Below are 26,662 nucleotides of genomic sequence, written 5' to 3'. Positions count from 1 at the left end.
GGGCTGTATATGCCTGTAGTGATCTGTGCTCCCGTGCTGCAGGCTGAGAAGATGCGTGCCCAGCTGGCCTCTCTGCCTCCGCTCCGTGTGGCCAAGCTTCCCTGCAGAGAGGGCGGCCGGCCCGAGGTGCTCTCGAGCGCCCTCTACCGCAAGACCGACCAGCTGCTGGAGACCCTGCTGCAGATGAGCGCCAACGTCAAGGTGGTGGACATCACCGGGAAGTCCCCAGGTGGGTGTGGGTCCCATTTTGAAGGAGACAGGACACTGCAACAGGGGAGACATTTACTCTGCTGTTTGTTTAACAAAAGCAGCACAAAGGGTGGAAGGACAACATTTTATATCCGAATATATCTTAATGCTAGAAAAACGGGGTTCCTACACATGTCTGGAAAAGTATATATTCTTTTTTAAATCATTTCCAGGTCTTGAATAGTTGGGGAATTTTGGGGGGAGAGTATGGAAAATGTTGTGGTTCAGATCTCATCTGATACACACATAATTCTAGCTTTTATGTTGTTGACTCACTTTGAGTCCACAAGTTTTGTTAATGTGAATAATAATGTTCAGATAAATGGATGCTCTTATTACCCACTGCCAACATGCATTATATCAAATACCCAAATCACATCCAGTCAAGAACATGGGGGTCTGCCTGAAAAAATATCTCACAAATTCTGATATTTGTGGCTGTGAAGAACAATCCGCATCTATACAGTGATACGACTTAGTTAGCAGGGGCAAGATGCCTATCTGTGTAAATCATATTGATCACCAAAATCTTCAAAACAAATCGTCTGGAAAAAGTATGATTTAAACAAAATTGAAAATAGTGTTGTTCTACCATTGCAAATAACACTGTGATGTTGTCTATCTTTTTGTATACACTAGGGGTGTCACGATACACTCAGTTCACGATACGATACACGATATTGGGTTCACGATAACGATACGATATTTTTTTGCGATCGATTTGTAAGTTGAGGGGGCATCCTCCACGCTAATTTGAGTAATTTCACCATTTTCATCCTCCGTGTCTGTAACGTCCCTCATCTGTTCAAACAAAGCAATGAAAAGGAGAGCGAGCATGCAATCAGATGCAGATCAGTGCCACCATGTTCAGCTTCTTTTTCTCGCGATATGAGATTTCATCTCAACGATACATATTGTCACGTTTTGATATTGCGATATATTGTGACATCCCTAGTATACTGTACACACAATTCAATTCAGTGGATTTAAATAGTCACTGACATCCTACAAGTAAAATATCATTGATTGCATTTTAAATGTATCTAGTTTTCTGTTAATCTTTTCGGATCAAATGTGTCATAGCTTCCAACCGACGTTAATGCCTTGACCTCAATGGATACAACATCAGTCAAATAGCCGACTCCAGCCAAGCAATCCAATTAGTGAAATAGATGGTGTAACAGTGCAGTGGGGGCAGTTGGGTTCATATTTATCTCACACTAACATAAATAAATAATGTTTTTGCAGTTACCCCTGGTGCTCAGCTCCTGGAGCAAACCGCCAGACTACAGTCCCTAAATGACACCCTGGACAGACTGAAGGTACACACATGCTCACACCATTTTTACCACTGCATTTGACAAAAGAAAGAAAGAGGCAATTTCGAACAAACATACTGGCATCAAAACACTGATGAGTCACACATCGTTGCTCGTCTCTTGTCAGGACGAGGTAGCAGAGCACGTCGTCAACCATCAACCTGGAGCCCGAGTGTTGTCCGACTTCGCCACATTCCCCTCCACCTCGTTTGTAAAGGTAAGAGACCAATCACATTCCCCTCCACCTCGTTTGTAAAGGTAAGAGACCAATCACATTCCCCTCCACCTGGTTTGTAAAGGTAAGAGACCAGGCAATCACTGACACGCCGTCATTCCAACATCCTCACTTACTCACCTTTCCTTGGGAGGAAACCGTAAGGACAGGCTGGTTAGAAAGACACATTTGTGATATTTTTGAGCCTATAATGAAGCCATGTCATCCCACACACTGTATACTACTGCTATAAGAGTTACATGTGTACACTATAGAGCTGAACAGTCACGTGACATCTCTTGCCCTGGAAGTGAGTTGGGGGGCGGGGGTGAGAGAATTGACCCCCCCCCCCTCACGTCTTTATTTTTGTTTTTGCTCCAACTGAAATGTTTTCTGGTCACTCACGACTCAGTAGGTCACGGGTTGGCTCACTTCTGGGGCAAGCGATGTCACGACTGTTCAGCTCTATTATACAGATGTCACTGGTTTACTAATACTATTGTAATCTGTGGATTATCAGCTTTCATTTTGACATCTTGTTGGACTCTTATCATCGTGGAAATAGGGTATTTCAAAACAGGTCTTGTTGTCACTGCAACCAATTCATAACCTTGTGAGAATCTGAGTTTGACAGATAGTGAAAACCAAAAGTCAATGGAGTTAGATGATTCCATGCCCGTTTAATATTAAAGTAAGCAGGCATCTTAATCGAGTTTGTAATAACTGGAGTGAACTCAGGTTATTCTAACGTGAGTTATGTTTACATGCGTTGACCCAAAAACCTGATTACTTGACTAGACAGTTTAGGAAGGACTTCTACCTACTTTACTGTTATTTTACTGCAGCATCTCCTGGTGCATCACTTCCTAACATGGCACCTTCTGTCTGTCCTCCAGGTTAAAGAGGAGAAGCAGGGAGACACGGTGCTGGTGGGCCGGGTCATGGTGCCGTGCCTGCGGGGTCAGGAGCAGGTGCACCGCCTCGTGCTGTCCCAGACCCAGCTGCAGAGGGTCCACAGCCTCCTCCGGGCTTAGACTCAGAGGGTCCACAGCCTCCTGTGGGCCTAGACTCCGCCTCCCGGCCGCTCCCATCCACTGCCCCCCCCCGCCTCCCACTCCACAACTGCTCCTCCATCAGCTTGGTTTCCACTCCAGGGCCAAACAGGGCAACCCGGGAGAACCTCGCTATTCCATTATTGTGTCACGGCACCGTTATTTACCATTATCATTAGGTAGTCGTTTACCTAGGCTTCCAACAAGTTTGGTCGTCGTGAAACATCAGAAAGGCTTACTGATCAATGTTAGCCGGATGGGCTGACGCAGCTGATTGTCTCTCGCCAGCTTACGCTCAGCCACTTGGCTGTAGCGTACTGCAATTGCCAGCTTGCGCATGGTTTAAGAGGTCAGAGTTCAGGGGGAGGGTGAACTCCGACCTGGAAGTCCTCTATATCGACTTTGGCATCTACGTAACTACAATAAGCTTCACCTACCAATCAGTGTCCAACCCAAATGGTTATGTGAAAACAAACCATCTGGCAGTGTCAGGTTAGAAAACATCCTGTTTCAACTGGAACATTTTAAAATGATCCAAACAACCATCAAAATTCAATTTAATTGTTACTTCAAGGAACTCCATTAGTATTTTTTTTTTTTTACATTTGGTCTCAGTCTTGAACAGGACCCGATTTGCTCAGATCTTGGTCTCGACGCAAAACTTGGGCTCGACTAAGGCGATCTTGACTAACAGCTCTGATTTTATACTAGTACAGAAAATGGAGATACTGTCACTTCACTCCACCCCCCCCCAATATGTGAGGCGCTTTGGGTGCCTTGAAAAGCGCTATATAAAGGCAATCAATTATTGTTGTATACCTGCATAGTATTGCATGCTGCTGAAAAACTTACATTTGTATTTCAGTTAAGTGTTTTGTTGCACAGATGACTTCCCAAACCCCACTCTGGCCCTGGTGTGGAACCTGCCCTGTGTAGTTTATAGGTCACTGCAGCACATTAGGCCAAAACACTGGATGTTTGCCGGTGTTCATCTGTCGACGCCACACGCCAAGGTTCATGGTTCTGTGTTACAGTAAGTATAACCAGGTGTTAATATTGTGTACGCCATTTTATAACTGTCTAAAGGGAAGGAAGGATTATATGAAATTTTAGATTGTTTTGTCCATTTTAAATAGTGGGCATTTTGCTGTGCTTTGATCAAAATCCTGTAGAATGCACAGAAAAAGTGAATAGCTGATTAACCTCAAGGGATTGATTTAATGTTTTGCTTTTGCAGATTTACCATATTTATAGAGTGCCGCAGGAATGAGTCCTAAAACCTGGAAGTTAGCGTCACCTGGTTCCCTCGTCTTGAAGTCAATGGCTTCTTTGTATGGGGATTTTGGTTCGATGCCTGAAATAAGGTCTGTGGTTAACACAAGTTGATATGAAACTGACATTTGTTTTCAGCAAGATCATCTTCACAAATTACACAATTTTTATGATTTTGGTCGTCTGAAAATCAGGATTATTGGTGATCACATTCACACTTCAAAAATCATAAAAATGGTGTTAATTTGTGAAAATGATCTTGCTGTACACAAAGGTCTCCGTTTCATAAACGTTTGGTAACCACGGTAACCACAGAGCTCATTTCAGCCAAAATCCTCATACAGAAATCCCATTGACTTCCAAAGGAGGGAACCCGAAGAACTTCCGGGTTGGCCTACAACAAGACGTCATCCTTGCGGTACTCTATTTAAAACAGCTTGACTACTTTAAAAGTTGTCAGATAAAGCATTATATGGTTTAAATTATTTCTTATTTATTACACACACTATGTAAATGCCAGTCAGCTGTTACTACTTAATGCTTGGTATAAATGACATGCCAGTTGTATTGGTGATGTTACTGAATCGCAAAAGAACAATTACATTGACTTGTGTTGCCTCGGTGAGATAGGAGACTCATATTGCCGTTTTAGACTTAACTTTGTCCGAGCCTTAAACCTGCAGAGAGCCTTGTGGTAAAGATTGGTCACCTGCCTTATTTTTGATTTGTTTTAGACCAAAAGTCATTCAAAAGCAAAACTACATCTTTGCCAAAGAATCATCATTTTACTTCACGTTTGCCATCGCAGATTTTGAAAGGCTTGTAGTTTTATTAATCCATGCTAAATGTCTAATTGTGAAACTATTTATTTATATTTACACAGTATTATATAGTAACTTAATATTTTATTTTGGGGTTATTCATTTATCTAATTAATGGGCATAGTGCATTTCTATTGCACATGGTCACTATTAATTAAGAGGGAAAGTTATACAGACATAATTTTTCTTATTTATCATTCATTACCTGGAGGATATCTGCTCTGATGGATTGAACTCTGCAACTTGACTTGTCTGACCTTTCCCAATGTTGTTTCCTGCTCTTGCACAACCGATAACTGATCAATAAAGACATCAAGGCCAGTGTCTCTTCGTCTGTCTTCAACATTCTTTTTTGATCAATCCCTCCCTCTCCCTCCCAGATTGCCCCATTTTCTCCCCAATTGTACTTGGCCAATTCCCCCTGCTGTCCCGGTTGTTGCTCCCACCCACAGACAACCAATTATGCCCGACCAACACGGGAGCTCAAACCCGCGACCCTCATGTTGGTAGGCAGGGAATCTACTGTTGCACTACCCGGACACCCTGTTTTCAACTTTCTCTGCCTCCAGGCAAAAACACGGAAAAGAATAATTATATATTTGCCAAAATGTGGTTTATTTTTCTGTTACAAAACACACTTTCAAGTGTATCCCAAACTAAAAACAAAACATTCCATTGGTCGATTATTTCATTAAAGACACTTAAGAAGTAAAATTCTACTTTTCTAAATAATCTTTTGAACACAGACAACTCATTCACACATAAATAAAAAAAGGAATTTTTGAGTTCAGGTAGTTTCAGTTTTGATCTGAATGCTATTAAAATAAAGTGTTCATATCTACAGTAAAAAAGCTGCACTGGTCGGCTCACTGCCACGGTGTTCGTCTGCCAAGGACACGGTTGGTGATTCTCTGAAATACACAGGAAAATGCTGCATTCAATGCTACCATTCACAGTATTGCTACGATTCACAAAGTATTGCTTTTCCTCTGAGGCGTCAAATGGGGATAGGAAGTTATATATATGTTCACTCCAGCCTCCAACCAAATCTTTTTAGTACATCTTCAATTTGTCAGTGGTAAATGTGTCTACTAGCCTTTTCTAGATAACAAGCTTTTACTCTGAGCTTGTTTTTCTGTTCTAAAAATCTATTTGTCGTGGAATCCATTGCTGCTTGTGGATAAATAAATGGTGCTGGCTGGCTCTACCTTATTGAAGAGTTGTGCGTTGAGCCGGTAGGAGTGATACTCGGCTTTTCTTCGTTCCTCCTCTTTCCTTCTTTGCACCTCCGGCAGACTCTCATAAATCCTGGAAGAGATGACAGAAGGCTTGATGGAAGGGAAGCATAATTGTTTTTATTCCAGATGTCCAGTTATCTCCGATCTCACTTGTGCAGATTTATCTTTTACTGTCATTTACATCCGACGTCTTTCATGAAGGGCAGCACCATCATAAGTATTTAAGTACAGTCAAATAATTTTGTTCCTCAAATCAAGTCTATTGACCAACACAACTGGGATATTCACTTTAACCATAATCGTACAGCCAAATGTGTCAAACCACAGAGAAAATGTTCATGTTCTCTTGGTCATTGACTATTTGAAATGTAACTACTAAAGATAATATCTTCTAATGGCTTATGTACCCAATAATATGACTTGTAATGAGCCATTTTCCTTAATATACATCTAACAATAATTTATTAGATGTTAAATCAAATATAGAATCTGTAATGAACAATGACTTTATTTGGCTAAGGATCTGGCGAAGGTCTGTGCAGCATAACCGTTTTCTCCAGATAGCCATAGGTAATCTGAATGGATTATCTTTATGCATGTAGACTAGACCATGTTATCTTAGAATGAGTCACTTCTAGTTTTTGATGCAAAAAGTATCCCCAAAATGGGAAAATACAAGCTTACTGTTTGGACCTCTGGATCATCTCCTTTCTGGGGACAGCCCTCCTGAGCTGAGCGGTGCCTTGACAGAGAAAAAACAAGGTGCAAATCAGCCAGTAACTACAACAGAACATCTAAATACTAATACTAGTACAAGTACACAGCATCTCTCAAACTTTACTCCACTGGATAGCACATCAGAAACATTAGGGTTAAGAGAGAGAGAAAAAAAAAGTGGGCACTCATGATTGTGCTGTTTTATCATTGTAGCTTGTAAGTAGGAGTGTGAAGCTTTGGGTATGGCACGACGATACGATTCAATTCAAAATCAATTCTCAATTCAGTACATAGGGGGATTTCAGGATCTACTCCAGTCCGCTGTGTACTAAAGAAAGCGGTGTAGCAAATAATGGCATGAAAGCCGAATAAAGTGTAAAAGATTATGTAGTTTTCATATTTAAAAAAGTTTTATCAACTGATAGCAATAATGTAAACAGTATACACAAAGACAAAAGGTAACATTTATTCATGCTAAACTTGCACAAATAAAAACTTCTTAGTACTCTTACTCTTCAAGAAAAATAAGTTAAAGTACAAACAGAAAAAAAATTGGGATGTTGAGAAACAATTCTGAATCGGTTCTCATCTCACCCCCCCCCCCCCCCCCCCCCCTTTAAGAAGAATAGATTTTTTTGGTGGGACACCCCTACTTGTAAGTCTCTGAAAGAAAGCCAGCAGAGTAAAGCCTAAGAGCCAGATCAGCAGCACTTCTCCCTGGTGGTGTTGGGTGGTACCTGCGGGCCTGTGCAGCCTCTCCGGGGGCCGCTGCCGGCTAAAGAGCCCAGCTCTCTCTCTGCTGAAGTCGACCTGTAGCCTCCTCTCCTCTGTCTGCAGAGCCAAGCACCTCATCCTCTGCCTGGACTGGGAAATGAACTCTGGACGACGCATCTCCAGAGCTTCCTGCGGGGGCAGGGAAGGGGGGTTAAGACGTCAGAGGATTTTAGAACGGCTCTATTACTGTCTGTCACTCTTTTGGGAAGCCCTACGACAATAAACACATCATCATCATAAGACTTGCAAAAGATGGTGACAAACTCATAAATTCATACTGCTTACATCTTACCAATTGTGGTTTAAGTTTTTAACAAAGTCCCATTCATTTTCCAGACCTTTTTATCTTGGCTTGATACAAAGCTTTAAATCCAGCCAACTGACTGGGCAAAATTATGAAATTATTCTTTGTAACAACAATTAAGTCAGTATGTGAAATGTGGCTCAACAGCTACCAAGTGGGTCTACATCTATATAAAATGTGTAGTAATTTTTATATCAGGACTGACCAGCAATATTTTCCCTCTTGTTAACGTTTTTGTACAATACCCAGACCAAAGAACTGGAAATATTCAAATTTATCATCTATATTTTTCAAGACTTCCCGGACCTGTATAGGAACCTTGAAGTTACATAGTAGAAATGAAAAAGGCAACAGTAACGGCATGTTGTAACGGATGAACAAACGGAATCAGACCGATCCATGGTCCCCTCCTCAATTTCATCTTGGGGAACAAAACAAATGCAGTCTCACTATACAATAAATTATTTTGTTTTGAAACTGTGGAACTGGTATACAATGTATATTTTGTTTAGGACAACAATACAAACCAACCTGGAGCGAGATGCGGACCAGCCCAGGGGAGGGCGTTTTGTTTCTAGGTTCTGGACTGGATTCAGCATGTATGACAGCAAGTTGCCTGTGTGCATCCTCCTGCACGTGTCTCTGTCTGAGCGGTTCTCTCCTGCTGTAGGGCCCAAACCAGGCAGCGCCGGGCCTCCAGCCAGGCTCCTCCTCCTCCGGCTGATTCTCCTTCCTCGCCTCTGCTCTCGGGTCCTCAGCAGAGACGAACCACGAAACACCTAGAAGGAAACAATGGCAAATTAGCACTCCGCACTGGAAACTGGTGTTTTGTCTACTCTACTCTATCAGCGACTTTGACAGCTTGTTTCCTTCCTTGGAGAACAATAATGAGGTTGGGAAGATTATGGCGTATTGAGTGATTCATTATATTTATTTGGGACTAGTAGAGAAGGTCAGATGCTGGTTTGTGGACACACCTTGCATATGTTCACACTGAAGAAAGTAGTGGTAAATGCTCTCAAAACACAGCAGCAGAGACAAATGAGCGTGTTTGTCACTAGCTTGCAAAGGGACCAGAGTGAGAGGTTGTGAATGATTTATTTTAGCTTCATCCTGCCATCATATATAGCTCCATTTAGGTAGGATACACGCATTGCATATCAAATTCCATGAATTTATAGGAGTATTGGGGGACATACAGCAGTATGGTTATTTGGTAATGTGACAGACCTGGAGGGTAGCATTTGGGCTGGCTTCTCTTGCTCCTGCTCTGCCTCGGAGCTCTGGCTTCACCGGGGGAAGGGAACGTGGTGCCAACGTCCCTGGTGTGGCGTCGAGTCCCATTCTTAACAATCTCCAGGTCACCTGAGGAAGGATGCCATTTGTGTCAAGAATATTCTATGAAAAAAATTAAAACGTATTTAGTAGTTTAGTAACTAATATGAATGTAAAAAGTGACCACTTGTGCTTCACAGACCTGCCTGGATCCCTTTGCTTTTTACAGCTTTCTTGGCTGCCAGATTGTGGGAGGGGCCTCGGTGCGAGGGGAGGGTGTAAGTGCTGGTTGATGATGCAGAATCAGCAGTAACCTGCAGACCAAGACAATGACATCCATTTACCTCAGATTATCAAGTGTTGATCCTGGGACTGAAAGAGGTCCGGAGAGAAGTACTGATGAATTTGGATGCTATACTTTTATGAAACAAAGTGCTTTCAAGGCAATTCATTTTCAAAAACATTTAAGGACTTATCTTCCCCTCCCCCCAAACAAATCCACAAACAGTAAAGGCCCATCGGAAGCCTCTTCATTGTACTGGGCAAAAAACATGAACATATGATTCTACTTGTGATGTCAGGGCTTTCAATGAAAAATGCCATAATTTCTCCAGACTTTGATTTGTTTTGAAGATTTTGTCTGGTGTTCAATATGATTTATGCAGCTAAACATCTTGCCTCTGCTATGTCATATCATTGTATAGATGAATATTGTTCTTGACAGCAACAAATATCAGAATATGTGAGATGATTGGCACGGCTCCTACATGCTTTGATATAATGCCTGCTGACAGTGGCTGGGTTAATATGAGCATCCCTCTATCTGAACTTTATTCTATCAACAAAAACTGTGGACTCAAGTGGGCCTACAACATAAAAGCTATACTTGTGTGTATCGGACCTGAACCACATTTTCTATACTTTTCCAGACATTCTTTTCCAAATTCCCAAACTATTCAAGACGTGGAAATTATCAAATTCATTTTTAATACTTTCCAGACCTGCGTAGGAACGTAGGAACTCTGTGATGTGCAACAGAAACATGTGTAACTAAAATAGCTCTATAGGAACATGAACAACAATCTGCAGACAGACATACTCTGGAGTCATCTGTGGGCGTGGCGTGGTGAGGTGGCTCTTGGCTCCTCCCTCCTCTCCTCTGATCTCTGCCTTCTCTCTGCTTGTCGATGGTGCTGTAGAGTCGGCTGAGGCTGGAGCCCGTCTTCAGGTGCTGCACCCTGTGGGCGCCGAATACCCGGACCAGCCGGCCCGTGTCGATGGTGGACATGGAGCTGGTCACGGTGGACGAGGTCTCCGCCTGGTCTCTCTCTGCAGGACAGAGGTGCTGGCTATGGGACAGGCTGGAGCTCAGGGAGGCCGGGCTGTCCTCCTCTGCAGGGTTCTGGGTTTCCTCTTCCCGCAGCTCCTGTGCCTAAGGTTGTCAAAAGTATCGATACGAAATTTTTTAAATTGATACAATACCCATTTGCAACAGGTATCGATAGTATCGATAAGTATAAAAAAAAAAAAAGATACAATACACATATATTCTTCCCTCCCTATCATTGGTGGATATCTGTTGCTACAACAAGCTAAAAGTGTTCTGATATCCTGAGGACTAGAGCAGGGATAATCTGCTGGGTAAATGCCTTTTTTAATTAGTTCTATCAGGGCTAGATTATGGAGGAGCATGCGTCTGTCCATCCATCTGTCTTCATTTATTTATTGGTATTGAAGTTAGAAATTCTAGTATCGTGAAAACTCTACCTGCGCCCAGGCCTGTCGAGGAGCGGGAGGTTTCCCATCAACCTTTCTTCCTCCTCTCACCTTCCTGTCGGCTCGCCCTCTCATTTCTCTGGCCTCACCGCGTACGCTCCTCTCTCCCTCTTCAACATCGCCGCGTACGCTCCTCTCTGCCTCTTCAACATTCTCTTTTCTCTCTCTCTCTTCTCTTCTCGCCTCTTCCCTCTTTCTGATCTCTTGTTCTGCGATGCAACGACGTCGATACGCCTCGTCTTCCGCTTCTGACAGGCTGGTAGCCCCCGTGGTGCTGTGAATGAGACGGGACAGGCGCTCCAGCCGCTCCAGCAGCGACGCCTCTCTCTCATTGGTGGGACGGGACTCCTCCGAGCTCCACCTCTCGCTGAACTTGTGCCACAGTTGGTCCAGAGTGCCGCCGCTCTGCCGGGAGGTGGGATGAACAAGGTCAGGGTCCCACCTGCCTCGCTCTCGCTCCATTCCTGGCTGAGGGACAGAGGTTTGGTCGGGGTGAAGGACAGAGGTTTGGTCGGGGTAGGGGGTGTTAGGATGTCGGCTGTAGTCCATTTCCGTATGAACCTCACCACTCGCCTCTAATTGGTTGTAGCTGAGGAAGTGGACCGGGCTCGTCCCCTGGTCTCTCCTGGAGAGAGAAGGACCTTGGTTGTTTGATGAAGGTAGCCTGGATAAGGCAGCTGACACCTGAGAGGATGGTTGTGGACCTTGACTCGCACTTATTTGTGAGCTTCCATCCACTGCTACCGAGGCATCTATAAGGAAAGAGACAAACTATGTGTAAATGGTGTGAATTAGGATAAGACAGATTTCCTTTAAAAAATAATGTGTCTTGGACATGTGATGCTTGTTTCAGAGAAAACAATACACACTATAAACAAAAATAACAGCATACTACAATTGCTAATTTTCCACCATGCATGCATTTATCATACAACTAAAGGGCGCCACTTTTTCGATTTTCAACCAGCTTGGTATCATTACAAACTCAGTAGTATATGCAAATGCACAATGTTTAACTTCCCTCCATTTTGCCTGGACCGAGAGCTCCCCGTTCATGCACAGAACTTCCTGGTCCAAATGATGTCATAAAAATCATGGTCATTTGGAGCAGTTTCCTGGCAAATCGCTAAAGAGAGCAATAATGGTGATAGTGACAATATTAGTGACACCATGGCAAAATTGCTCCCAATGACATCATTATGACATCATTTTGACTAGAAGTTCTGTGACTAAATGGGGAGCTCAGAGCAGTTAAGCATTGTTTATCATTTGCATATATATACTACCGATTTTGTAATCATACAAAGCAGGCTGAAAATCGTCAAAGTGGCCCTTTAAATACAACTCTAAAACCCAATAACATGTTGACACATAATTATGTATGTGTACAGTATATTATGTATGTTCAGTATATTATGTATGTACAGTATACTGCTCATGTGCTATAAGAAAGTCCAGAGCCTCTTCAGCTCACCTCTGTGCTCAGGTGTTTGCATCTTGAAGCTGGCCGTCTTCAGCCTCTTGCTGTAGATGCCCTCGGTGTGTTTGATGGTGACTCCGCGGTCCAGCCCCGGGTCCTGGCTCCCCAGGACCTCACTGCTGAAGAGTGGGGGAACGGCGTCGTCCGAGCCTGGGGAGTAAATAAGATGTTACCCCATAATGAGCACTATTCGGATGGAGCTGGACCAAAACTACAACTCCTCACTGCAAAGATAACAAATAATGCTGCTGGAAAAGTGCCCCAAATCCTTCATTTCCAGGCAGAAAGGAAGAGAAAATGGTCAAGAGACATGGAGATAAAGTGCTCTCTCTCTCTGTGTGCTGGGCCTCAACTCTGCCTTTGTCTCACTCCACCCCTGAACATGAATAATGAATAAATGCACTGCACGGTGCACGTTACAATAGAGCAGCTGCTAGCCAAACAGGCACCGGGGAGACAAGAGCAGAGCAGAGTCTCTTCATTCATTAAGGATTCAGTTCACTCTATTCTCTGGACCAGCTGGTGACTACATTAAACTAATAAGAACCTCTTCAAGAAATCCAGAATAATTTCATTGATAAATTCCTTCATTTTATTTTATTTTTAATATGTGGATGGTATTTATTTATTTAAACAATTTGTTGCATTTGATGAGTCAGTTGCCAGAGGATGAGGCCTGCAACAGTTGTCTGTAGAATTGTTTTTCCAGGGTGATTTAAAAAAATAAAACATATTTTGACATTTATTGACTGCCTTCTTTCTGTGCATTCCTTACTCTTGGTTGCTTATAATACTGTCAATCTAGTTGCCCATGGAGGAATTTCAACTTATTCTACCGTTTCCCTCATTATAAGTCTCTCTGGACGACAGCGTCAGCTTAACGGCTAAAATGTAAAATGTCATTGAGCTGCACGAATTGTGTGTGACAGTGGTACCTGGGTGGGAGCTCTCCATGGTGGTGTCGGAGCGGTTCGTGGAGGAGACATCGGCTTCAGTCTGCGGGACGTAGAAGAGCTCCTCACTGCCATGGGGTTTGTAAGGCAACAGGACAGGCATTGCTGCAGGAGGGAGAGCCAGAGAAGTAAAAAAAAAAAAAACCTTCAACTGCCACAGACATTTAGAATAAAAAAAACATTTTGACACTCACTTTCCATTATTTGGTGAAGAAAGCAACATTTCAGACTATGTAGTCTGGCTCAAAAGAGAATGGCAAAAACTATTTCTGCTCCAGAGCTGGTCCTGCCACACTCATGACCCTCACATTTTGACCAATCAATCATCATAATATTTTTGACCCAATACCTCCATGTCAATAATGTGACAATATTTTAGGGATGACTACTGGTGCTTTCACAAGATACTGAGATCATGTGGAGATGAACGCAAAACAGGTAGAGGCATTCATTGTTCATTTCATTGTAGAACGCTACAACAATCAAATAAGTACAGAGATTTTTCATGAATCTAAAATATAATTATAATGCAGCCTGTAAGACCTGGAATAGACAGCATTTAAGTTCTATCACAATATATCACGATTACCAAAATCCCAGATGGTCTCTCTAGCCTGACATCCCGATATTGATATTATATCGATATATCACGCAGCTTTTAAATGCTTTTCATAATGTGCCTACCTGGTGTTTGAATGGCTGCAGACCTCTGCGAAGCTGCAAGCCTGCAATATGGACTGAAGGATTGCGTGGATGCTGAGGTCATCCTTTCCTGAGGCACGGTGGTTTTGAACAGCGCGGAGGTGTCGGCTCTTTCCGGCCCTCGCGCTCTTATCAGACTGGACAAACCCAGGCCCTCGTCCGGACTGCTGGCAGGCAACGAGGACTGTCTGAGGGGGACAAACTCTTTGGGCTGCAGCTGTAAAACAGCAGCGGCGTGGCTGGACTGCGTCCCGGGGGCCAGGCTGGGATCGGGCACTTTCGGGGGCAGTGTGAGGTGGAGGTGCGAGATGTGACCTGTCCTGGTTGGGGGATAGACGGTAGGCAAGCCTGCGGAAACAGAGCTGTACTGGTTTGTTAACATCGGCTGATCAGTTCCCTCAACTCTCTTGAAGGCATCTTGCAGATCTCTCCTCCGTGACACTTGTGTGTTTTTATCTTGGACACTGACATCCCCTCCATCTAGACCCTGTGATGTTGGAGGCTGCTCATACTGGCCTCCTACTGCATCCTGCCTCTCCTGATTCTCTGCTGCAGAGTGGGAATCCAACAAGTTTTGACCTCTGGTGTAGAGGCTGTTCTGTTCAGACACGGTCTCTCTGGGCGTACCCTGTGTTGAAGCAGCACTATCCTCGTCATCCAGCGTGGGGGGAAGCTGCCTGTGGGCTGTACGGGGTAGAGATAAAACGGTATGAAAATTGTATAACACGATTATAGTGACCAAAATTATCAGTATTATCGTAGTATTGTTAAAATGTGCTGAACATTTTCAAAAAGTACTGATACACACACTGAAATCATTTGACCAAGTTTTATATTGAAAGCTCAGACCGAGGGGAGACTGTTGCAAACTTTGGTTAATGATGGACAGTATTTAACAAAAGTACTGTAATCAAACATGGTTTTAATGATAATTAAAATTTGAAACAGTAATACTAACCATCAGGAATTTTATCATGGCTTTTCGTTAAACCGGTAATCATTTCATCCCTAGTACGGGGTTCGCCTGCCGCTGTGGAGAGCTGGTTCAGATGGAGCGGTTCCGGGGTCGGGCTGAGAGGAGGGGAGGGGGAGGGAGAGGGGGAGGTGGAGCGCCTACAGGTGGAGATGGTGATGGAGGTGAGAGCTGGAGGGTTTGACCTGGGGAGGGTCACCCCTTCTCTGGCCGCGATTTCCTGAACCCGAGCCTCCAGGTCCTGGTGGAGGGGGCGTTGAGGCTGAGCAGTGGACCCTAAAAATGTATTAATAACACACAGCCACAGACACACAAACATTTGGTGAGAACAATATAACAGCTATATAACCTTTAGGGCTGTTCGATTTTGCCTAAAACTAAAATTTATTATTTTTTCTCTCAAAACTCGATTTCTTTATACTATTATACTTCTCTAAACATTTGTTGCCCTGCAGAGCTCTTTTCCCCCCCTTTTTCATAATTTACGATTTTACTCTGAAGGCAGAACAACCCAACTTCCTGTTTTAGCTTGCCGCTGCTATGCCTAACTTCCTGGCTGTTGCTTGCCTACCTGCAGTTACTTGACACTGGTGGATTTGATCGAGCACTCGGTGCTCTGTTGGATGGATACTCTTGGTTCGATGACTCTTGCCTGTATCGTGTGCCTCCGTGACATAATTATATTAGCAGTGTCTAAGCGACCACCCGTGCTCGGAGTTATATCTGTACTAGAATAACACAAAGTCACAACAGGTATACGGGGAACTGCGATAACAGTTAGGGGGAAATTCAGACACAAGGACAGGTGAGTCAGCTGAGGCTGGTAACTTACAGCCATGAATACAGCCAATACAGCCAATCTATCAGTACTCGGTGGCCTCACGTGTTGTTTTGTTGTTATGTGAACTGTAAAGGCAACATTTCATCGTCCGGGGATAACGTCTGTGTTCGTGTGTGCGCATGAGTGTGTTGTGGCAAACGTTATCTTGTAGGCTACAGCCCGCAGTGCAACACGCTGCGCTCAGTGCTTACTCTGTGCTTTTTGGTCGGAGGTGTTGAAATAAGTCCATTGCGGTGCTGTCTTTAGTAGCCAGTATCACAGCCTCTAGAGCAGGGGTGCCCAAATTCTTTCCCATGAAGGGCCAAAACTCAATCTGGGTGGAGGGCAGAGGGCCAAAAATAAACGTTGTGGAATTACATTAAAATGTATTGTTAAAAACGATTTCCTCTGGTGTGATATTTGTTCCCCACTCACTGTGTCATCAATACTGCATCACATACATGCAAATAAATCCAGGCAGAGTCCAGGTGTAACATCAATGATTGTATTGTATAATGTTTTTCTGGCAGGGGGTTACAGAGCAGGCAGACAGGACAAATAGGCTACATATTGCTGTTGCTTTGACTGATGGTTAACATGGTTTCTGAAAAACAATGGAAAATGAACGACATGATTAAGAAACAATAAGCAGGTAGTGAGACAATCAACAGAGGATATCATGAAGTGTTCTGTGTAACAAACAAACAAACACCAACCCAATCTGTGAAGGAAATGCCGACGTGCAACTGATAATACCAGACGGCAGGATATAGTGCAGTGTTAAACGTTTAGTGGGACTTGATAAATGAATAAACAAACTTACGTTTACAAGAACGCATGACAATCAGATCAAACAAAGGGATTTGAGGGGGCGCGCAAACACAGCGCGGCAGCCTCCTCCTCTCCATTCAGGGTGTGTTACGCGCGCCCCCGCGTATCCAAGCACCTTATGACACCTGGATTGCGCGGGTGCGCATTGGAGAGCCGCGGGAGAAGGGCAATCAGCGCTGACGCGCATTGGATCGCCGCGGAGAAAGCAGACTGAATGGATGAATTCTTCACAGCCGCCCCCAGATTAGCTGGCTAAGATGTTAGTCAAGGTCGAGGTGGTGCCACAGCAGAGTTGTCATCTTCCGGAATAGCTGGCAACTGGATCAGCCTCGCTACAGGCCTCAGGTAGGTTTTGCCCTTTACCATGACCTCAGCAGTACGGACCCGTTGGTCTCTACTCCGGATTATCTTGGTGATCCGCCCCACGGGCCAAAGAGCTCGAGGCAATTGAGGGTCTATGATCATGACCACCTTGTCCTCTGCCAAGTCTTCCACAGGTACCTTCCATTTTCTGCGCTCCTGTAGAGTGGGAAGATAGCGTCTGATGAACTGCGCCCAGAAATGGTCGGCCACGATTTGGCAGTGACGCCAGCGGCGCATGGTGAGTGGTTCCGGGGCATAGATCGCTTGAGGTAGAGAGGCATCCCGCCGCCCCATGAGGAGCATATTGGGGGTTACGGGGTCTGGATCGGCCACATCCGATGACACGTAACCCAGGGGCTTGGTATTAAGGATGCCTTCAACCTCTATTAGTAGCGTCAACAGGAAGTCCTCCGAAACGGTTAGACCTTTGACCACTACTTGAAGGGCTGCTTTGGTTGACCGGATCTCACGCTCCCATGCACCTCCGAAGTGTGGAGCATTAGGAGGATTGAGCTTGAATTTGATCTGGTATGACCGGAGTTGTTCTTGGAGCTGCTCATCCATGGCAACAAAAGCCTCACGTAGCTCTCTCTGGGCTCCTCTGAAGTTGGTTCCTCTGTCCGACAGGATTTCATGAGGAGTTCCTCTTCTTGGGATAAATCTCCGTAGGGACAGAAGGAATGCATCTACGTTCAGGCCATTCAGTAGATCCAGGTGGACAGCTCGAGTGGTCATGCACTTATAGATGATCCCCCAGCGCTTTTCCAGACGTCTACCGATCTTCACAGTGAGTGGCCCGAAGCAGTCCACTCCTGTGGAGTAGAAAGGCGGCTGGTATAGGCGGAGCCGTGATGGAGGTAAGTCTGCCATCAAAGGAACACGGGGCTGTGCTTTCCACCTCTGGCAATCGGTGCAGCTCCTCTGGTGTTTCTTCACAGCCTGTCTCCCTCTCAAAATCCAGTACTGCCGACGCAGTTCGGCAAAGACCCGGTCAGCTCCTGGATGGAGAAGGCGACGGTCTGTGTCCTGGATGAGGAGTTTGGAGACAGGGTGTTGAGGATCCAACACGATAGGATGCACATCAAGAGGGCAGATGGTGTCAAGATTCCTCAGACGACCTCCAACTCGAAGTAGATGCGTGGAAGGATCAAAGAAAGGAGCCAGGGAACTGATTCGGCTGCTCGTAGGGATAGCCTGATCAGCCTTGAGGGCTTTTACCTCTTCAGGAAAGGTCTCCTCCTGGCTGGTGCGTAGCAGACACCTCTCAGCTTCCTTAAAATCAGAATCAGCAGAATCAGGACTACCTTCGGCCGCCCCCTGTAGGATCTTGTGCATTTCCAATAGGAGCTCTTTCCAGTTGCTGTACTGTGAAGAATCTGGCAGCTGTTGTGAACAGGTAAGACTGCAGAAGGTGGACCTTTTCAGCTCGGTGATCTCCTCCTTTCCAGGAACATGCAGGACTGGCCACCGATCCGAGGGACCTTGGAGGAAGAGGGGACCGCATCTCCAACGGCTTGATGTTGCTAGCTCGGCTAATGTCTTGCCGCGAGTGATGTCGTCGGCCGGGTTGCTTGCAGAGTCTACGTACCTCCATGCTTGTGAATTGGTGAGCTCTTGTATCTCCGCAACTCGGGTGCCTACAAATACTTTGTAGCGACAAGACTCAGAGTTGAGCCAGTGCAGAACGGTGGAAGAGTCGGTCCACAAGTAGGTGCACTGTAATGCCAGCGTGAGTTCTCGCTCCAGAAGGGAGGCCAGCTGAGCTCCAGTGAGGGCTGCACATAGCTCAAGACGTGGAATAGAGAGCTGCTTCTTTGGAGCTACTCTGGAACGAGCCATCACAAATGAGGTACTGACCTTGCCCGCCGTCTGGACAGAGAGGTATGCAACACAGCCGTATGCCACCTCAGATGCATCACAGAAGACATGCAGGTCATACACTGTGTTTTCTTCTGAGAGTGGTGGAGGAAAGTAGGATCGCGGTAGTGTGATGGCTGTGAGGTCAGGCAGTTCCTGTTCCCAAGATTCCCAGATGGTGAGAAGATCAGGGGGAATGTTGGGGTCATCCCAGCCACGTTTCTTGGCCCACAGCTGTTGTACAATGACCTTGGCCCGGGTGGTAAAAGGGATGATATAGCCGAGAGGATCGTATTGGCTGGCAAGGACCTTGTAAATATGCCGCAGTGTGGTCGGATGACTCTCAGGGGACCGGCTCTTGTACCCAAGGACATCCAGAAGGCAGTTCCAACGTAGGCCAAGAGCTGGCTCCTGGGGATCAGTGTGGTTCTGCATGAGCCACAACTCCGTAGCAGCCGACCTTGCGGTGGAGGGCAGATGAGCAACCACTGTAGGTTGGTTACTTGCCCACTGACGGATGTCGAACCCTCCGGAGGCGAGAAGCGGCCGCATCCTGTCAATCAGGTCCTTGGCAGCCTGAGATGTCGAAAGGCTCTGGAGGCAATTGTCAACGTAAAAGCTCTGCTCCAATGAAGACAAGATGTCCTCATTGCCTTCCTGGTTCTTTCTGACGTGCCTTTGGAGTGTGAAGGTGGCACAACATGGACTGCATGTGGTGCCAAAGGGCAAGACCTGCCACTGATAGACATCGGGTTCCCGGTCCCCCTCCATATTCCTCCATATGAAACGTAGAAGCGGTTGGTCCTCTGGGAGGAGACGAACCTGGTGGAACATTGCCCGGATATCCCCACTGACTGCTACGGCATATTGGCGAAACCGTAGGAGGACACCGAGCAATGAGGGACCCAATGGAGGGCCAGGCAGCAGCTGGTCATTCAATGACAAGCCTTGATATCGGAAGGAGCAGTTAAAGACCAGACGGTCCTTGTCATTGTGGTGGACAAGATGATGTGGAATGAACCAGGATTCAGACGTCCGGTCTTCAGCTCCAGGCTCCAGCTTTACCACCCATCCGCCATCCACCAGTTTCTGTACCTCTTGGTTGTAAATCTGGGCCTTTCTCAGATCACGTGTCAGTCGAGTCTCTGTGCCCTTGAGTTGTGGCATAACAGCTTGTTTCCTGGCCCTCAGAAGAGGGGCTCCCTTTACACGCAGGAGTGGTGTGGCATAATGCGGGGTACCTTCAGTTAGGACGAGCGTAGTTCTTGCCTCAAGTGTAGCAATTGCTTCCTGATCCTGACGGGACCTCATGATCAGTTTCTCACTTCTGTAAGGGAGGACATCGAGCTGCCATAGCTTCGCCACATGATGATAAACGTCATCTGGAGTTGGTTGCAGAGTAGTGAAGAGACATTGCTTCATCTCTGCCGGATGGGGAGTGAGACCATCAGGGCCCTGGAGTGTCCAACCGAGCTGCGTTCGAACAGCTGCCGGAGTGCCAGCGGAGCCAAACCTGACTGGCTCTCGGGCAGCAATCAGGTGTATGTGGTCTGATCCGATCAAAAGCAGAGGGTGTACCTTCTCGAATGCTTGGAAAGGGATACCTCTCAGGTGCCTGTAACGTCTCTGTATGGCTGAGATCGGGTACGACTGGTCGGCAAGGGCTAGTGGCTCAGCGGTAAATGCCCCTTGAATGCTGTATGTCTTGTCAGGGCTGAAGAGTGGGGAGACCTCAAAGTCCACCGACTGTCCGCTGAGGTTTACTACATCTTGACGTACGGTCTGGAGTGCCAGATGTTCCCTTCTGCCCTGTAGCTGCAGTTGAGCGACTGCTGCAGAGAGGATTATGGTCCGTTGGGCCCCGTCATCAAGGATTGCAAAGGTCTGGAGAGAGTTCTGTTTACTCCTGAGCAGTACCGGCACAACCTTCAGGTACACCCTACCAGTTTGCACAGGGTGAGGCACGTACACCTTGTTGAGTGGAGTGACGAGGTAGATGCTGGACTTGGCTATGCTGTGCAGCACTCGGAGATGGACCTTGTTACACTCGCTGCAAGGCTTTCGCAGAGTGCAGTCGTCGACTCCGTGGGTTGTGCGGCCACATTTTTGGCATCGCTTGCCATCCGCAATCCACTTGGAGATCTGCTCAGGAGTCCTCCTAATTATCTCGGAGCACTGAGACAGGTAGTGTTCGACACTACCACAAAAAAGGCAGACCCGGTTGCGAGTTTGGAACATTGTACGTGGTTTGCCCCTAGCGTCTGCTGCTCTGGGTTTGTCCATTGCCTTTGCCGGTCTCTCTGAGCCATGATATATGGAGGTCGGTTGACTAGACGGCTTTGTGGATCCCCTCTCCCGACGTGGCCCTGGCTGCGGCTTCTCTGACTGGTAACGCTGAGCCATCCTGAAGGAGAGACGTTGGGCTTCAGCCTTAACTTTGAGCCAGCCTGCCAGATCCTGGAGATTATAGGGATTTAGGCAACATGTGTCCAGTCGACCCCGGACTTGGAGATGTTCAATGAAATTGTCTCTGTAGTGCCTAGGAATCTTACTCAGCAGACGATCCACATGGCCAGTACAAGCGAGCTCAGTTCCATCTGGGCCCTCCAACGAGGTCAGCATCCCAACCAGAAGGTCAACACGGAGTGAAAAGGTCTGGAAAGCCTTGGTATCGCCGCTCCGGATGTCCGGAATGTTCATTATAGAGGCGATCTCACTTTGGGCTAGCTGGTGAGGTTGCCCGTACTGACGTTGGAGGGCGGTCATAGCGGCAGTATAGGGTTGGGGGTAATGCCGGTATGCCTGTGCTATCAACCGGGCTTCTTCCAGCATAAGATGCTCCATGAGGACTCTATACTTATACTGTTCTGAGAGCTCCGTATGTGGATTCAACAGATGATCCAAGGCCATCTTAAGATCAGTGAATTCACGTTCACTGTCATGGATCATGTTTGGCAGGACAGGCACTGGCACAGGCTGCAGATGAGTCTGATGTGGATATGTAGGAGACTGATGGAACTGAGGCACGTATGAAGCCTGAGAAGTCAGGTCAGGTGCATAACGGGCCTGAGAAGTCGGCTGAGGCATGTAGCTGGCCTGAGAAGCTGGCTGAGGCACGTAGCTGGCCTGAGAAGCTGGCTGAGGCATGTGGAAAGCCTGAGAAGCTGGCTGAGGCACGTAGCTGGGCTGAGAAGCTGGCTGAGGCATGTGGAAAGCCTGAGAAGCTGGCTGAGGCACGTAGCTGGGCTGAGAAGCTGGCTGAGGCACGTAGCTGGGCTGAGAAGCTGGCTGAGGCACGTAGCTGGGCTGAGAAGCTGGCTGAGGCACGTAGCTGGGCTGAGAAGCTGGCTGAGGCACGTAGCTGGGCTGAGAAGCTGGCTGAGGCACGTAGCTGGGCTGAGAAGCTGGCTGAGGCACGTAGTTGGGCCGAGAAGCTGGCTGAGGCACGTAGCTGGGCCGAGAAGCTGGCTGAGGCATGTGGAAATCCTTAGGTCGCTGGTTCAAATCCGGCTCGAAGGACCATAAAAACGATTTCCTCTGGTGTGATATTTGTTCCCCACTCACTGTGTCATCAATACTGCATCACATACATGCAAATAAATCCAGGCAGAGTCCAGGTGTAACATCAATGATTGTATTGTATAATGTTTTTCTGGCAGGGGGTTACAGAGCAGGCAGACAGGACAAATAGGCTACATATTGCTGTTGCTTTGACTGATGGTTAACATGGTTTCTGAAAAACAATGGAAAATGAACGACATGATTAAGAAACAATAAGCAGGTAGTGAGACAATCAACAGAGGATATCATGAAGTGTTCTGTGTAACAAACAAACAAACACCAACCCAATCTGTGAAGGAAATGCCGACGTGCAACTGATAATACCAGACGGCAGGATATAGTGCAGTGTTAAACGTTTAGTGGGACTTGATAAATGAATAAACAAACTTACGTTTACAAGAACGCATGACAATCAGATCAAACAAAGGGATTTGAGGGGGCGCGCAAACACAGCGCGGCAGCCTCCTCCTCTCCATTCAGGGTGTGTTACGCGCGCCCCCGCGTATCCAAGCACCTTATGACACCTGGATTGCGCGGGTGCGCATTGGAGAGCCGCGGGAGAAGGGCAATCAGCGCTGACGCGCATTGGATCGCCGCGGAGAAAGCAGACTGAATGGATGAATTCTTCACAATTGTGTTTTATAGAAAATTAACATTCTAAACCTAAAATAACATTTCAATATAATAATCTACTTTTTATCTGTTTGGTAATTGTAATAATTTGCAATTGGTTATATATATTTAAAAAAACATCTGCATTTCTGGGGAGCTTAAACATTAATCAGTAAACACCTAGTTAAAAACAGTTGTATTTTCCACCTTTGTAATCAAGAGAGAAATTTGACTTAATTCACAACTTGAAAAATCCTCAAGGTACTTTGAAAATCAGCTTTATTGTCCATCTTTTGTAAACAATTTGCCATGACAATTTGCAGGGATGCAATCTCAGGAGTGAAAATGTGACACACACACACACAATAGGGCAGACACAACCACTCTTATAAGAGCCCTATTTCTTTTCTTTAAAAAAAACTACTGTAAGGTGACTGGTTTGTATCCCTGAAAGTTAGTTTGAAAAATAGATATTATTAAAATATACTGAAGAAATCAATATCAGCAGCAAGTTCAATATTCAAGTAATGTTGGTAATCACAAAACAGTAGGCTAGTCATGTTGTCAGTGGGAGACATGAAGCCTGTCTTTGTTCGTAATAAGTCTTTCAATATTAGACTCCAGCTGACTGACAGACAGAGTCAGGATGTAAAAAAATACTCGTCTTGCCACTCCGTCCTAAACTTTCTTTTGTCAGTGTGCCACTAGTGCCGTGATGATGATCTGTCCATCTTGCTGAGCTGGTGTAAAGCCAGTGACTGGGGAGGGATCAAATATCAGAGCTCACCCCCCAACCAGGTGATATATATATATATTATTATTATTATTATTATTATTATTAATATGATTGATAATCGATAATTGATCGTTAATTTTCCCCGATTTTCGATTATGGAAATTTTTCAAAATGAACATCCCTACCGCGGACCCCAAATTGGTCAGCACTGCTCTAGAGAGACTTTACAGCAGGGAGAAGGGACGAGTAGCTAGTTGAAGTGTAAATCGATTTTACGATTTTCGTGTTCTTAACATCGTCCTAACTAATTACTTCGACTACGATTCAAAATTGATTTATCGAGCAGCCCTAATAACCTTAATGGATTTTTTTGAATTTGTTTAATTTCCTATTGTGTATTTGTAACAGAAGTTGAGCAAACATGATTGGGGACATGGCAGTTTAGCCTACTTATGCTAAAATTATTTTAAATGTAATTAATTGTGGGTACATAACACTGTGTTCTATAAGGTAGAGGCTAGAGGGGGTTAACCATCTAAGCAAGCTTTTAGAAAGAAGTATTAGCCCATTTTTACACAAAATACCCCATGTCATGGGGATTCAAATGGAACCCAATGCTAGGATTACCAACATCCCAGAGGATCTGTAGCCTGATATCACATATTGATATTATATTGATTATCTATATATCACCCAGCATTTAAAGGCTTTTCATAATGTGCCTACCTGATGTTTGAATGGCTGAAGACCATGTGGAGTCAGAGAGGGTCATGTGGAGTGGTCGTGGCTGCTGCTGGTGGGACGTCCCGTCCTCGGTAGCCTCGAGTGCGGTGAAGGTCTCCGCTGGCTGGAGGGGTGCCTGACCCACCGGGTTGCCCACACTGGACACTCCACTGCTCTCTGTGTCTGTGCTGCCCTGGCTCTGCAAGGAGAAGCAGAAAAGAACATGGTCTGTGAGGCCATAGTCTTTGTCTCGTTCCCTGTGAATTCATCCACCCAACACAGCCAGCAAAACGCTACCACTGCTGCAGAGAACGTTTTTTTCATTATTAAGTATCAAAAATCCAAATTGATCTGTACATTTAAGAAACATTTTAGCACTGCAACCCACACTGGAACCAATTTTCATTTTATTTGTCCAACATGCATGTATAAAATATTACAAAAAAGAAACCTAAATGTATTTTTTTTTATCTTAATAGCATGCTTCCTAAGTTCCTATAAAATTTACTTTAAATAACTCAACACACCATGCCTCTTTGCAACACACCAGTTACCTTATGCATGACACCTGTACAGTCCAGAGATTGCAAAATAACAAAAACAAAATAATTTAATTACTTAAAAAGTGTGAACAAAATAAAGATATGTTGGCCGATATTGCCGATATTTTTGTATTTTTTAAGTTATAGACACGACAGCATGTTGTGTATATTTGACCTTTTTTCTTGACTCAAGATATATTTTATATTTGTTCTATTTGTGTTTTTGTATTTCTAGTTACCGTAAATTCCGGACTATAAGACGCACCGGTCTATAAGCCGCACCTTCAAAGGTGACTATTTTTTTCTTCTATAAGCCGCACCGGTCTATAAGCCGCGGGTGTTTTGATGTTTAATTACCATATGTAAGGCTTCGTGCACAGAGGGGATTGTCGGGAATGGATGGCTGTTTGGGGAAGCTCCCATTTATTAACATTTCAACAAAACAAAAGTCAGGTCACTAATCCCCAGACAAAATCACACATTGTGGTATTTTTTGTTTTTTTTACAGTGCACACAGTGTCCGCGGTGTGGTGAAAAGAGGGCAAGAGAGGAAATTAAAACAGAAGTGGATTTATAGTTAGAAAGAGTGCTAAAGAAGAGAGAATTCCGTTTTTTATTTTTTTATTTTAGTTACTCACAGTACTATTGACCAGTCCAACTCAAAAGATATTCGGCAGTTTCACTTTGAGCTCTTGTTCCGCCGCTGGGCACACAGTGTCCGCGGTGTGGTGAAAAGAGGGCAAGAGAGGAAATTAAAACAGAAGTGGATTTATAGTTAGAAAGAGTGCTAAAGATAGTCCGGTCTGGTTATGACGAGTCTCGCTGGGTACAGTACGCCAAAGCGATATCCATTGACTCGATGATGCTGTTGTATGTTGCGCGTTTCTGTTGCACCAACGCGGAGAGGTCCTGCGGGACGAAAAAGCGCGTACCCTCCCAGGTGAGGGGCTTCTTCCCCGCAGCCTGGAGGATGAGTTGACGGTCGGGCCAGCGGAGTAGGCAGATGAAGATGGCCCTCGGTGGCAGGCCGGGGTCTGGACGTGGCCGAGGCGCCCGGTGTGCCCTGTCCACCTCTGGTGGTTTCTCGCCTTCCTTCAGGTCCAGGATGTAACACAGGATTTTGCCACAAAAGCGTCCATGTCACCAATCTCAGCTCCTCTTTTTGTTCACGGTTGCCTTAGTTTCTTTAGTGAGTGAGTGGATGGACTTCTGCACGTTTTCAAACTTGTTTTCAAGCTGCTCAAAACCTCTGAGCGATGTCGGACTTAATCGATAGTGTTTCACGGAGTAAAAGTTTAGCCCAAGCGTGTATCTCCAGCCTCCAGCAGGTGAGTCATTTCCTCATTCATGGCGTGATTGCTTCGTCTTTTTCTTTCTGCTTACCTGTGTTGTGTTATGTTATGTTATGTTATGTTGTTAAAAGAGGGCAAGAGAGGAAATTAAAACAGAAGTGGATTTATAGTTAGAAAGAGTGCTAAAAAAGAGAGATTTTTTTTTT

The 26,662-nt window shown here is 45.4% G+C and overlaps 2 protein-coding genes across 2 annotated transcripts in view; one reads left to right on the top strand and one right to left on the bottom strand.

The window, feature by feature from the left end:
• The window catches only part of LOC310773610 (dynactin subunit 1-like), a gene marked incomplete at its 3' end in the record, with an annotated part of 82,570 nt that extends 79,754 nt beyond the window's left edge, over positions 1–2,816 (top strand). Inside the window, exons 28-31 of the mRNA XM_083633531.1 lie at positions 43–229; positions 1,498–1,571; positions 1,696–1,785; positions 2,679–2,816. Coding sequence (XP_083489657.1) covers positions 43–229; positions 1,498–1,571; positions 1,696–1,785; positions 2,679–2,816 — 489 coding nt within the window. The remainder of the gene's footprint in view (positions 1–42; positions 230–1,497; positions 1,572–1,695; positions 1,786–2,678) is intronic.
• A 2,767-nt stretch (positions 2,817–5,583) lies between these two features.
• The window catches only part of LOC310773086 (uncharacterized protein), a gene marked incomplete at its 5' end in the record, with an annotated part of 32,046 nt that continues 10,967 nt past the window's right edge, over positions 5,584–26,662 (bottom strand). The window contains 14 exons of the mRNA XM_083633005.1: positions 5,584–5,838; positions 6,136–6,235; positions 6,850–6,907; positions 7,620–7,785; positions 8,492–8,739; positions 9,191–9,325; positions 9,438–9,549; positions 10,335–10,667; positions 11,003–11,763; positions 12,486–12,641; positions 13,427–13,549; positions 14,129–14,830; positions 15,105–15,395; positions 24,626–24,821. Coding sequence (XP_083489131.1) covers positions 5,794–5,838; positions 6,136–6,235; positions 6,850–6,907; positions 7,620–7,785; positions 8,492–8,739; positions 9,191–9,325; positions 9,438–9,549; positions 10,335–10,667; positions 11,003–11,763; positions 12,486–12,641; positions 13,427–13,549; positions 14,129–14,830; positions 15,105–15,395; positions 24,626–24,821 — 3,426 coding nt within the window. The 3' untranslated portion in view covers positions 5,584–5,793. The remainder of the gene's footprint in view (positions 5,839–6,135; positions 6,236–6,849; positions 6,908–7,619; positions 7,786–8,491; positions 8,740–9,190; positions 9,326–9,437; positions 9,550–10,334; positions 10,668–11,002; positions 11,764–12,485; positions 12,642–13,426; positions 13,550–14,128; positions 14,831–15,104; positions 15,396–24,625; positions 24,822–26,662) is intronic.

This window comes from Poromitra crassiceps (assembly GCF_964638095.1).
Source record: "Poromitra crassiceps genome assembly, chromosome: 3".
Lineage (NCBI taxonomy): Eukaryota > Metazoa > Chordata > Actinopteri > Beryciformes > Melamphaidae > Poromitra > Poromitra crassiceps.
This window is presented reverse-complemented; position numbering and strand designations above follow the sequence as displayed.